The 14043-nt window shown below is 41.8% G+C and overlaps 1 protein-coding gene across 2 annotated transcripts in view; it reads left to right on the top strand.

The window, feature by feature from the left end:
• LOC141050066 (uncharacterized) overlaps window positions 1-14043 on the top strand; it is a 145245-nt gene that overhangs the window by 5141 nt on the left and 126061 nt on the right. For both annotated transcript variants that reach the window (XM_073547001.1, XM_073546932.1), the window contains exons 4-5: window positions 577-2844; window positions 6702-6896. In XM_073547001.1, the coding sequence (XP_073403102.1) occupies window positions 577-2844; window positions 6702-6896 (2463 nt within the window). The remainder of the gene's footprint in view (window positions 1-576; window positions 2845-6701; window positions 6897-14043) is intronic.

The raw sequence follows: 14043 nt of genomic DNA, 5'->3' as shown, positions 1-14043 counted from the left end.
AATTCACAATGTTCTTAAATAGGTTTCCATTTCTATAAAAGTAGTCCCTAAATTATCAGATAATAGTAAAAAAAAAATACAGATAGTCCTTACCCTTCGTGGGTTTAGTGATAGCTTCGGTCTCTGTGTTTTGTCTGCAGTGCTGATGTCATGACGAAAGAGCGTATCACCGCTGCAGTCAATCACTTAGCTTGGAGGCTCGTGCCATCTACATCTGCCAGGGCCAATGAGCTTAAGAATAGGCTGCAGCAGTGATGTGCTCTGTTGACTTGACTTCACTATTGCCACCAAAACACTGAGAGGACCTGCAGCGGGGAGATGACACAAGTTCTGAAGAGGTTAAGTAAAATCTATATTTGTGTTTTTTACCAGTATCTGATCATTTGTTGACCACTTTTCTAAAAGTGGAAAACCCATTAAGTGTTTTAACTGAAAATGTTTTTTTTTTTTTGTTTGGCAACCTCTTTAAACTCAACAATATTTACAAAATTGAAAAGAGACACTTTGGTTACTTTGTACTAATGCGTTCTATCATGTTTTACCTTTCAAGGTTCTAACATTTGTCCATTTTTTTAGATCAACGCTTGCCATTTGTTTGCCGTTGCCGTAGAAAATCCTTTAGTCAGAAAACAGATAAGGAATTTAAAGACAGCCAGAAGGAAGAAGCCAATGATCACTCCCACCCATGGACTTTCCAGATTGAAACACATGCACAGCCTCAGCACTGTGAGAGTAAAGACTATGACCATCACCACACACCAGCAGAAAGTAAGAAGAGTTCATCAATACATGACAAAATGGATAATTATGTAAAAGTTACTTGGCAAGATACAATGTCACCATGTGATAAAGAAGAACTCCACCATAATACAGATGAAGCAGAGGACAATGGGGAATTTACTGTCACATCGGATGGATTTCATCTGAATTTAGAAATAAATAAGGCAATAGATAAAAACTATAAAACTCATGTTATAATTATCAATGGAAAAAGTGTCAAGAAGAGCAGAAGTTACCATGACAGAGAACACCAGCAAAGTCAGCATGATGTCAACCACAACTGGGATTTTATGGAGAATTCTGGAAAGTTGTCAGACATGGCTGCATCAGAAAACAAGAGTTGTGACAAGCCTTTAATAAAATTAGAGATAATAGGAGAAGGTATAGAAGTAAAATATAAAGTGAAAGCTAGACAAAATGTATCAGTTCACATAGACTCTGACGAACAGAAAAATAATGAAGTATTTGGAAGTGCTTTTACTGAAACTAATGATTACCGCTCAACTGAAGGATCTTGCAGCTCTTACCTGATGTCTGATTTTAGTCTTAACGATGGGAAAGAATTTTGCTCTGATTACAGATATCCTGAGTGGTGTGTTGATGTCCCTCCACCTCCTGCGGAGTTTGCAGATGAAAAAGAAACATTTGTAAGTTCCAAAGATGGGGCCTTAGTTCTAGGAGAGATCATGAAAGAACCATATTATACATCTCCATCATCATCATCGTGGTCTGAGGTAGAAACTGAGCAAGGATCCTCAAAGGATGAGCTGTGCCCTGAGGAAAGAAGTGAAAATTCCCACATTCAGTACCTTAAACAGTGGAAGCAGCGTACAAAGAAACCAGTTAAGTACTGTCACTCAAGGAAGAGTGATTGTCCCCTTCATGCTAAAGTAATGAGATGTAAAACATTTCCACAGCTGTATTATGAGCCATATGTTACTTGTAGTAGCACCACAAGGAAATCTTTTTTTGAAGTGGAACAACAGTTGTTTGCATCAAATCCAGCATCTCAAAGAACTCAACCTCATGTTTCCTCTGTAGACTTCAAAAGAACCCTAGTGTCCTCAACGTTTCAAAGCAGCAGAAGACTCGGTGAAGACAAGAATGATAACATCATTCCACCTGATCATGGAAAGACAATTTCATGCTGTGGCCAAGAAGATGTGGAAAGAACTCAATCAAATTTTTTGGGTCCATTTAAAAATGATGAGCGTGCTTTAGCCACTGAGAATAATCAATTGTATGACGATGATGACATAATGAAGCATGCTGAAGAACATGTCGATTTTAGTGAAAGTGGGTTTGATGAAGAGATGTTAGACAGTGATAATCATACAGAAGTACAAGATAGTTCAATGTCACAAAGCAATAGACTTTTAATACAGGTTACTCCTCCTTCTGGAAGCACGTCAAGAGAATATAGTCTGGGGAAAGCCAGTAACAGCCGAGTGCCTGCTGAATGTCTGCAATCTTCTGAAGTAAGCCAGTCTAACTCTACAGAACCAGAAAATACAAATAGAAAAAGAAGAAGCTCAGTTGTTACTATTGTAACAGGAGACCTGGACCAAAGCGTGCTAATTCAAAGTGACACTGAGGCACCAGCTGTTCGAGCGCAACGAGAACTTTCCAAAGAGTTTACAATTTCCTTGTTGCAAAGAGACTCAGTATTAACGCCTGTTTCCGATGTTGAAGAACCTGATACAGACAACAAAATACCTGGTTCGTTTGAAGAACAGAGTGCACTGGTAGGCCCGGATATTTCTTCTCAAACAGCTGAGTCATTTGACCCTTTTTTATCTATGGAACACCACATTAACATATATGATGGGTCATGTATTACAGAAGACAATAGAACCACAGATCCAGAGCAGGAAGAAAGTAACAACACATCTCAAAGAAATAGTTCTGATAGTGCCATCCCTGGCACTTCTTTCGAGTCAATGACTTTTCAGATTCCGGACCTGTCAAAATCTGATTTGGAAGACAATTATTCAAGAAAATTTGAAAAAGATGAAGACTATCTGGAGAAAGTTGAAAGTTCAATTAATAAAATGAATAAAAAAGGTAACTCTTAATTATACCATTTTATGATACATGATAATCCATAACTTTACCTTCAGTCAGACTGACCAAGATGTACTATACATTTATTTGAAAATCAAGCTCTCCTATCTGACTCCAACCATGAGAAATGGGATCAACTATTACAGGGTATAAAAGCACCATGATTAGTCACTCTCTAAGTCAAACTGTGTGTTATTCTTACGCTTAGATCTCATTAAGCTTGGGCATGACCTATAATCACCAACTTTTTTGCAACTATTTTTATATACCCTTTTTACTATGTACAGTTGTGGCCAAAAGTAGTGACACCCCTGCAATTTTGTCAGATAATACTAATTTTCTTCCTGAAAATGATTGCAAACACAAATTCTTTGGTATTATCTTCATTTAATTTGTCTTAAATGAAAAAACACAAAAGAGAATGAAGCAAAAAGCAAAACATTGATCATTTCACACAAAACTACAAAAATGGGCCAGACAAAAGTATTGGCACCCTCGGCCTAATACTTGGTTGCACAACCTTTAGCCAAAATAACTGCGACCAACCGCTTCGGTAACCATCAATGAGTTTCTTACAATGCTCTGCTGGAATTTTAGATCATTCTTCTTTGACAAACTGCTCCAGGTCCCTGATATTAGAAGGGTGCCTTCTCCAAACTGCCATTTTTAGATCTCTCCACAGGTGTTCTATGGGATTCGGGTCTGGACTCATTGCTGGCCACCTTAGAAGTCTCCAGTGCTTTCTCTCAAACCATTTTCTAGTGCTTGTTGAAGTGTGTTTTGGGTCATTGTCCTGCTGGAAGACCCATGACCTCTGAGGGAGACCCAGCTTTCTCACACTGGGCCCTACATTATGCTGCAAAATTTGTTGGTAGTCTTCAGACTTCATAATGCCATGCACACGGTCAAGCAGTCCAGTGCCAGAGACAGCAAAGCAACCCCAAAACATCAAGGAACCTCTGCCATGTTTGACTGTAGGGACCGTGTTTTTTTTCTTTGAATGCCTCTTTTTTTCTCCTGTAAACTCTATGTTGATGCCTTTGCCCGAAAAGCTCTACTCTAGAAGGGACTGGATGCCTTTCTTGAAAAGTATAATATTACAGGGTATATACACTAGTCTCCTTAATATTGCGTTGATCCAGGGAGCTAGTCTGATTGCCGTATGTGGAGTCGGGAAGGAATTTTTTTCCCCAATGTGAAGCTTACTGTTGCCACATGGGTTTTTTTTGCCTTCCTCTGGATCAACATGTTAGGGCAAGTTAGGATAGGATATGGGTTGAACTAGATGGACTTAAAGTCTCCCTTCAACCTTAATAACTATGTTACTATGTTACTTTTGTCTCATCTGACCAGAGAACATTCTTCCAAAACATTTTAGGCTTTTTCAGGTAAGTTTTGGCAAACTCCAGCCTGGCTTTTTTATGTCTCGGGGTAAGAAGTAGGGTCTTCCTGGGTCTCCTACCATACAGTCCCTTTTCATTCAGACGCTGACGGATAGTACGGGTTGACACTGTTGTACCCTCGGACTGCAGGGCAGCTTGAACTTGTTTGGATGTTAGTCGAGGTTCTTTATCCAACATCCGCACAATCTTGCGTTGAAATCTCTTGTCAATTTTTCTTTTCCGTCCACATCTAGGGAGGTTAGCCACAGTGCCATGGGCTTTAAACTTCTTGATGACACTGTGCACGGTAGACACAGGAACATTCAGGTCTTTGGAGATGGACTTGTAGCCTTGAGATTGCTCATGCTTCCTCACAATTTGGTTTCTCAAGTCCTCAGACAGTTCTTTGGTCTTCTTTTCTCCATGCTCAATGTGGTACACACAAGGACACAGGACAGAGGTTGAGTCAACTTTAATCCATGTCAACTGGCTGCAAGTGTGATTTAGTTATTGCCAACACCTGTTAGGTGCCACAGGTAAGTTACAGGTGCTGTTAATTACACAAATTAGAGAAGCATCACATGATTTTTCGAACAGTGCCAATACTTTTGTCCACCCTCTTTTTATGTTTGGTGTGGAATTATATCCAATTTGGCTTTAGGACAATTCTTTTTGTGTTTTTTCGTTTAAGACAAATTAAATGAAGATAATAATACCAAAGAATTTGTGTTTTGCAATCATTTTCAGGAAGAAACTGAATATTATCTGACAAAATTGCAGGGGTGTCAATACTTTTGGCCACAACTGTATAGATAACTCATGACCATACTTACAAGATAAGCACAAAATTATGTAATATTCTGGTCACACTACTCTTTGCAGTGAAAATGCTCTGCTGGATCAGTTGAATTTTTCACATGTCACTAGTGCCGGATGGCCATTATTGACTTATAATGGGGTCCAAAGTGGGTTCACATGTATATTACCAAGAGACTATTGTAGTAGTATACGCCTACATACAAAGTTCTCAAGATGTACAAAATATAAAACTTGCTAACCCCTTTTAATAATGTACTATTATGTGTCTAAGTGCTAACTTTTGAGGAGAATGTGAGGACCAAAATAATGGCTTACCAATATAATTTACATAAGTATGGCTTGATTATACATTTGCCAATTGCAGTTTTAAAAAAATAAATAAATAAAATAAAGTTATTTTCTAGTTTGGAAAAACCTATTAAAGATTTTTGAGTTATTAGTGTGGGATCTGTTAGCCAGAGCACCTCACTTTGGATGATGTGGCAGATCTGTGGATTACACGTAAATACCTTTCAATGGGCGTTGTATAATGCTTCATGGTGCATCTTTAGTTTTTCTTAAGATAACAGTCGATCACTGGGAGTCCCAGTGGGAAGTCATGGGTTAGTTCAAAGATATATTAGTTGCCCAAAGCGGGCAACCCCTTTAACATTATAAGCCTACCATCTAATGGATGTGTGGGCTAAATCTCATGTAACATGCAGATCTGCTTTTCATCTCAGCTGGTTTTCATGGCAACATTAGGCAAATGGATTGATCTTCCTCTCATTCTTCACGGATCCAAAAATAAAAGTCAATTAAAAAAAAATTTGTAGGGACTAAAAACCAAATGCACTTCACTTTAGATGGCTTCATATTTCTGCATTTGAAACTTGTAAAACAATCAGATGAAACCTGATGTAGTTTTCATCATGATGTGATTGATAAATGAAAATCCGGACATAAAAGCATAAAGCTACAAATGTGCAATATAGTTTTCGATAGTTTACTAAATCCTTTATTGTGGTTCTTTATACTCACAAACACCTAAGATGAAAAAATAGCATTATCAGGAATTAAAAGTCCATGTGGTTACCTTGTTCAAAAAAGCCTACAGATGACTTGAGGTTGGCCAAACACATCAGCTTTATCAGGGGCCATAAACTAATACAGTTTCTGTAAAAGGAATTGGAAATTTTGAAAGTCCTGTAAGTCTATCTAATATAGTGATCACATCACGTTCTGCTCTCTGCTAAACATTCCATTGTTTTCTAGACATTCCCCCAGGAATCCCTTTTCTGTACGGAGGCAGAGTCCAAAATATGAAACTTTGGGTTCCTTTTGACCTCCTTTCTGACAGTGTCTGTCTTTTTTTGCCAAACACAGTAAAGTAATTATCCAAGCTAGTGTGTCTAGAGAAAACTAAGAGGAGTCCAGCGTTTCATAATTCACACTTATTTTGTCCCATTCAAATAAAAGGCTGTGCAGGGGGAATGTCTGAATATAATTGTATGACTATTCAGATGGTAGCCCCCAATGGAGTGAGAAGCACAACACCATGTGAATAAACTCTCTAAAGAAGTATAGGCAAATAAGACAGTGATGAATTCACCCATCGATTTCTCAGTTTGTGATATAAAGGAAAGCAGCATGCTAACATCATTTATTTGTAACCAGATATAAAACAAGAAACTTTCAACAAACAATTAAGACTGTCTAAAGACTTGGTATTGAAGGAATTGAGAAGCTGTGAAAGTTCTCAGGAGGAAGGGTCTGTTCGCTGGGCTAAGAAAAGGAAACAGTTCAAGGAAACAAGAAACTGCAGCTCAGCAGGAGGCAGCTCCATCACCAGCAATTTCACTGAGGAGTCAGGTGAGATACTTGTTACTTCCACTGTATTAATAAGATACCAATCTTAGGTATTTGGTTACTGAGTCAAACTGCATTCAGAGAGTACTGGAAAAGAGTAGAGCAAATGTGAAATAAATATGATAATAACAATAGTAACAGCAATCACAGGTCAACGAAAAAAATTTTTTTTTCTGGTGTCCAAAATATTTTAATGAATTTGGGGTATTTTTGGGGTGCTGATTCTGAATATGTCATCAGTTTTGCCAGATTGGCTCAAGTTTTTGAGATTTTTGGTATCTTATTTATAGCACTTGTTGGTAAATGCGACGCATCATCTCATTAATTTCTTTGGATTAGTACTTGAACTGAGCAGTTCTCAATATAGTTTTGTGTTAATTAGTGTTCTAAAAGTTTGTTCATAGCTTGATTTTTGCACTAACTTTATGTTGTTGTCTGTTTTCCAGTGAAAAGCATGAACTCATCATGAAGAAGTTGTCTTAACGATCCAGACTCATTCTGTTACATTTGTGGTGAATATACACTGCCAAAACATAGAAGAAACATAACAGACTTCGTAAAAAAAGTGTATTTTGCCTATTTTGGGGTTATGCTTGGGGACCAAGACAAGTTTTGGGCACCACACATAGTGTGCAAAGCATGTATCGAATTATTACGAAAATGGAGCAAAGGACAAAGAAAAAGCTTCAAATTTGGTGTTCCAATGGTGTGGAGAGAGCCAAAAAATCATCATGATGACTGTTATTTCTGTGCAGTGCAAGTGCAAGGATTCAATAAGCATAAGAAACGAAAATGGGAGTAACATGGAATCTGCAAGAAGGCCTGTCCCTCATTGTGAAGATGTGCCTGTACCTGTGTTTACCATAAATAACAGTCATCATGATGATTTTTTGGCTCTCTCCACACCATTGGAACACCAAATTTGAAGCTTTTTCTTTGTCCTTTGCTCCATTTTCGTAATAATTCGATACATGCTTTGCACACTATGTGTGGTGCCCAAAACTTGTCTTGGTCCCCAAGCATAACCCCAAAATAGGCAAAATACACTTTTTTTACGAAGTCTGTTATGTTTCTTCTATGTTTTGGCAGTGTGTATTCACCACAAATGTAACAGAATGAGTCTGGATCGTTAAGACAACTTCTTCTTGATGAGTTCATGCTTTTCACTGGAAAACAGACAACAACATAAAGTTAGTGCAAAAATCAAGCTATGAACAAACTTTTAGAACACTAATTAACACAAAACTATATTGAGAACTGCTCAGTTCAAGTACTAATCCAAAGAAATTAATGAGATGATGCGTCGCATTTACCAACAAGTGCTATAAATAAGATACCAAAAATCTCAAAAACTTGAGCCAATCTGGCAAAACTGATGACATATTCAGAATCAGCACCCCAAAAATACCCTAAATTCGATGAAATATCTTTGGCACCAAAAATGCTGTTGACCAGTGTAATAGGTAGTTTAGATACTTTACAAGTTACCAAGAGTCACATTGCGATCGATTGACTTACACTCCCTAAGTTTTCTTAAGGAATTGATGCCTCTTTTTACATTGTACATTAAGGGTAAGTTCACACTAGGCGTTTTAATCGTTTTTTTCTGAAGCAAAATCTGATCTCTTGGCAAGAAAGAAGCTGCATAAAAATATCATGTTTTCCCATTCATTCCAATGGGTGAAAAATGCTGAAAGAAGTGACATGCTCCACTGTGCAAAAAAACATGCAAAGCACAAAATCTGGAAAAAAAACATTGTGGATGTATGAGATTTCTGAAATATCATTAACTTTGCTGGTACTGTAAATCACAGCTGATAATGTGCATAAAAAAAAAAAACTGCTGCAAAAACGCCTAGTGTGAACTTAGCCCAACAGGATGTTTTTGTTAATTCCCCATGCAACATGCTGTTGATTTTTTTATGTCTTGTGTACATTGCTAATACTTTGCAATCAGCCATTAATGCAAAATTAGTTTGTTTAATCCCATTTTGAAGATGAGGTCTACCGTATATTGTGGATAGTGATTTGGCCAGCATGTGTGATTCTAGTTTAAGTTACTTTACGTCACACCAGCACATGATAATAGACTATATCCAATAACCAGAAAAGATTCACTTACCTAAACTGATAATTGCCCAGACATCACATGCACAGCCCTTGTATAAGGATTTTTACCACCTGCTGGATAAATGCCATAGAGCTATAAACCACAGTGACACACTCAGAGTGCAGTGTCCGTGTGTTAGAATACACAGCACAGGCCACAGTTGTGGGATAAATTGAGAACGGGAATATTATAAAATATTTACTGGTAAATGGAGATACTTTTATTTAAGGGGCTCTTATTTAAGGGACTTTTTTTAGCCATATTTTCTTTAGGCAGAAATATACAAATCTACAGGTGAAAAAAATAACCCATAAAGAACCAGAAAAAGTATTAATTTTAGTTAAAACAGCAGCATATGTCCAAATGTGCAATTAAAGACAACCTTACCAAATACGTGTCCCTCTGTGTCACAGACGAGCGGGGCTGGGCAGCACACAGAAAGCTTACCGGGACGGGGCACGATCGCTGACCTGCAAGACCTGCAGCACATGACCGCAGGGGGTGGAACCGGGGCGGAGCCAGCTGCAACTCTCCCGGGGAAGAAAGAGGAGAGCGGCGGAGGCCGAGAGAACAGGGGTAGGTCAGGAGAGCCAATGAGGTACAAGAGCGAGGTGTCAAATACAAGCCAAGTGTCAGAAACCGTAGAGGGCAGCAGAAGTACCAGGGGACAGGCAAAACGGGCAGTCAGGACGGAGCAGAAGTCAGAAACCAGGCAAACCAATGAGCAGTACCGAATCAATAGACAAGAGCCAAACGGGGAGATGAACCGGGTCAGTAACAGGATAACATACAAATAGCAGGCACAAGGCACAAGCGCACAAAGGTCAAACTACTCAGCCGAGAGCAGAAGTTTAACTGACAAAGACCGGAGCCCAGCTGAGGCTATTTAAAGCCCTCTCATAGCCAGAGAGAGGCTAAAAGCCTTAACCCCTGAAGTACCAGCCAAAACTTCCAAACAAACCATGACAGTTCCAAATCATCTTCCTCATAGAGGTTAACGGCCACAGCAAAATATCCTCGAGGGCTTATCCTCTTTGAAGAAGAGGTCTTCCATATTTTATGGAGCTGGCGTTCACGTACACCTTTGCGTTCGTGTCTATCTCCCAAATGAAACCGTAGCCATGGTCCACATCTGCGTACACCAGCTGCTCACTGGTGCGACGTCTGGCCATAGCGCCCCCTTCTGGTCAGCGCAGCTCTGCCCACACCTCCTTCTGCTGCTTCTTATGCTCAATGACCCCCGCAATCCAGGCGGCCTGCCTGGGGGATGGAAAGGCGCCCTCTGTCTCCTGATGGAAATGAGACAGACCGAGGGACAGAGTGCTGCTACGCATGGGCCTGCTCTCCGGAGTTTGGGGCAGTCCAGACTTCCGGAGTCAGGGGCCAAGATCCACTCACCACCATCTGCTCAAGCATCCCGGCCGTGACCATCCCGCTACCGTTGGATCCTTCCACCAGTGCAGTTGCGCACACCGACTCCTCCACTTCTGGCGCCAGCTCCTCTGGGGCAGTCTCTTGTTTCCTCCAGCTCCCAACAATGATGTTCTGGCTCTGGCAGTCGCCAGCACCGCTCCTCTGCAGGTACAGGAAATTGGTCGATCCAGAATTCGTCGGCGACTCCCCTCAGCCTTCTGGGTCGGGCCTGTTCTTCCTCCTGTCACCATTTCCACTCGATGTGGCCTATGTCGCCACAACTCCATGTGCATGAGTGGTTCATCGCTGCTGGTGCCATATCTTGCTAGGGTGCCACACATCTGCATATGGGGTTTTCTTCTGGACCCCACCTGTTCCAAGGTGGGGTCACTTATTCCTTAGAGATCTGTTGCAAGGGGCGAGGTCTTCTTCTCCTCCATCATGCCCACCATAGGTGGGCACAGTTCAGTGAGGAATGTATCTCTAGCTTAGGCCGCCAACTCTGCTGGACAGACTTTCGCGCCATTTCTGAGTCCGGACGCCTACGAGGGATGGGGTTGAAGTTGTCCTCGATTTTCGTTCCTTTTTTTCAGACATCTTCAGAGTCTCCATCTTTGTCACAGTTAAAGTGTCAGTCACATCCAGGGTATCAGTCACATCCAGAGTATCAATCACATCCAGGGTATCTTCACCTTTCCTTGTCACATCAATGGCATCCCCATGTTGCAAGGTTAGGGGATTCTGCCGCACTACAAGTGTGAGGGAGTTCAAGGCCATAGTCGTGGCCCACAATGGTGGCTGTTTCAGTGCACCCTGGCCCTCCGTCACATGTACACAATGTCCCCTTTGTAGCGTACCTTTCTTTGCGCTTTCAGATCCATCAGGGTCCTCTCTGTTCTGCTGAGGATTTCCTTCTGACGGTTTTAAACAAAGAGAGACAGAGTCCAGTTCCAACTTCAAATAAACAAGTTTACTTGATTCCATTCTCAGCACGTCCAGCTCAGTCACAGCAACATCAAAAGGAACATCACAGAGCACATTCCTTTCTGTCCCTTTGCTTTCCCTCGCCTTGTCCGGAATGTCACAGGGTCGTACCGACTCGTCTGGCGCCGCAGCGTTCCTTCTGGCCAGCCTAACTATCTTCAGGAGTTCCCCTGTCCGTTTTGGCCCAGAGAAAAGGGCATCAGCCCACATAGTTAGCTGCTGCCTATTGGAGCTGCCCTGCATTCCACTACTGTTGTTACCTTCGGCCCACAGGCCCTGGAAGACTGGGCTATACTTGCTGTTACGTTGCCAACTGCTCTGTCCTGGCTCTCAGGCCCTACTGATTAAAATGCAGGAAACTCTCTGCCTTACCCACAGTTGGCCCCTCCTAAATTAACCTCTTCTTATCCTATTAAAAGTGTGCTAAAGTGCCCCCATCTAGTGGGCTAACTAAAGTAATGCTCTTTCCCTGCAACGTATATACACTGCTCAAAAAAATAAAGGGAGCACTCAAATAACACATCCTATATCTGAATGAAATATTCTCATTGAATACTTTGTTCTGTACAAAGTTAAATGTGCTGACAACAAAATCACACAAAAATCATCTATGGAAATCAAATTTATTAACCAATGGAGGCCTGGATTTGGAGTCACACACAAAATTAAAGTGGAATGTAATGTCCTTAAAACAATTCAAATTGAGGCTCAGTATTGTGTGTGGCCTCCACGTGCCTGTATGACCTCCCTACTGTACAATGCCTGGGCATGCTCCTGATGAGGCGGTGAATGGTCTCCTGAGGGATCTCCTCCCAGACCTGGACTAAAGCATCCGCCAACTCCTGGACAGTCTGTGGTGCAATGTGACGTTGGTGGATGGAGCGAGACATGATGTCCCAGATGTGCTCAATCGGATTCAGGTCTGGGGGACGGGTGGGCCAGTCCATAGCTTCAATGCCTTCATCTTGCAGGAACTGCTGACACACTTCAGCCACATGAAGTCTGGCATTGTCCTACATTAGGAGGAACCCAGGGTCAACCGCACCAGCATATGGTATCACAAGGGGTCTGAGGATCTCATCTCCGTACCTAATGACAGTCAGGCTACCTCTGGCGAGCACATGGAGGGCTGTGCAGCCCTCCAAAGAAATGCCACCCCATACCATTACTGACCCACAGCCAAACCGGTCATGCTGAAGGATGTTTTGGGCAGCAGATTGCTCTCCCCAGTGTCTCCAGACTCTGTCACATCTGTCACATGTGCTCAGTGTGAACCTGCTTGCATCTGTGAAGAGCACAGGGCGCCAGTGGTGAATTTGCCAACCCTGGTATTCTGTGGCAAATGCCAATCGTCCTGCATGATGTTGGGCTGTGAGCACAACTCCCATCTGTGGACGACGGGCCCTCAGACCATCCTCATGGAGTCGGTTTCTAACCATTTGTGCAGACACATGCACATTTGTGGCCTGCTGGAGGTCATTTTGCAGGGCTCTGGCAGTGCTCCTCCTGTTCCTCCTTGCTCAAAGGCGGAGGTAGCGGTCCTGCTGCTGGGTTGTTGCCCTCCTACGGCTCCCTCCACATCTCCTGGTCTACTGGCCTGTCTTCTGGTAGCGCCTCCAGCCTCTGGACACTACGCTGACAGACAAAGCAAACCTTCTTGCCACAGCTTGCATTGATGTGCCATCCTGGATGATCTGCACTACCTGAGCCTCTTGTGTGGGTTGTAGAGTCCGTCTCATGCTACCACGAGTGTGAAAGCACAACCAACATTCAAAAGTGACCAAAACATCAGCCAGAAAGCATTGGTACTGAGATGTGGTCTGTGGTCCCCACTTGCAGAACCAATCCTTTATTGAGGGTGTCTTGATAAATGCCAATAATTTCCATTTGTTGTCTATTCCATTTGCTCAACAGCAAGTGAAATTCATTGTCAATCAGTGTTGCTTCCTAAGTGGACAGTTTAATTTCACAGAAGTTTGATTTACTTGGAGTTATATTCTGTTGTTTAAGTGTTCCCTTTATTTTTTTGAGCAGTGTATTTACACAGTAACAGCATTACAAAACATATATGACATAACACATAATAACAGGGACTATGGCAAAGGGAGTGGGGCACAAGGCAGTCCCAGTACACCCCTTACAACATAATCTAACAATGCAGGTTGGCCTCATTCATTCGTTTGTGAACTATATAAAGAAACTTTTTTTCTGGTCCATGTCACTCGACAAGATTAGTTTAGTGGACTATGGCCCCGGCTGGAAGAACACAGGACTGCTTCGCTGACATCACTAAAACCTCAGAGACATCTTAAACAATCCAGGTTGGGACAATCAGGTCACCTGGCCACATAGCTCACTGCTCTCAGTTAGCTTCCTAAGCTGGTCATTATCTCCTCGCTGTGGGGGCATGCCAAAAGTGGGGAACCACTGGTGGGGGTATTCAGCACTGGAAGCAGCTCTAATCCCGGTGAGTCAGCGGAAGGGTGAGACTCTGTAAATTGCACAATGAATTTTAAACAAAACAATTCAGATGCAGTTGAACTTCAGACTTTCAGCTTTCATTTGAGAGTATCCACATTAAAATTGGATGAAGGGTTTAGGAGTTTCAGCTCCTTAACATGTGCCATCCTGTTTTTAAAGGGA

The sequence above is a fragment of the Dendrobates tinctorius genome, unplaced genomic scaffold, assembly GCF_039654945.1.
Source record: "Dendrobates tinctorius isolate UK_male_01 unplaced genomic scaffold, ASM3965494v1 ptg000003l, whole genome shotgun sequence".
Classification (NCBI taxonomy): domain Eukaryota; kingdom Metazoa; phylum Chordata; class Amphibia; order Anura; family Dendrobatidae; genus Dendrobates; species Dendrobates tinctorius.
This window is presented reverse-complemented; position numbering and strand designations above follow the sequence as displayed.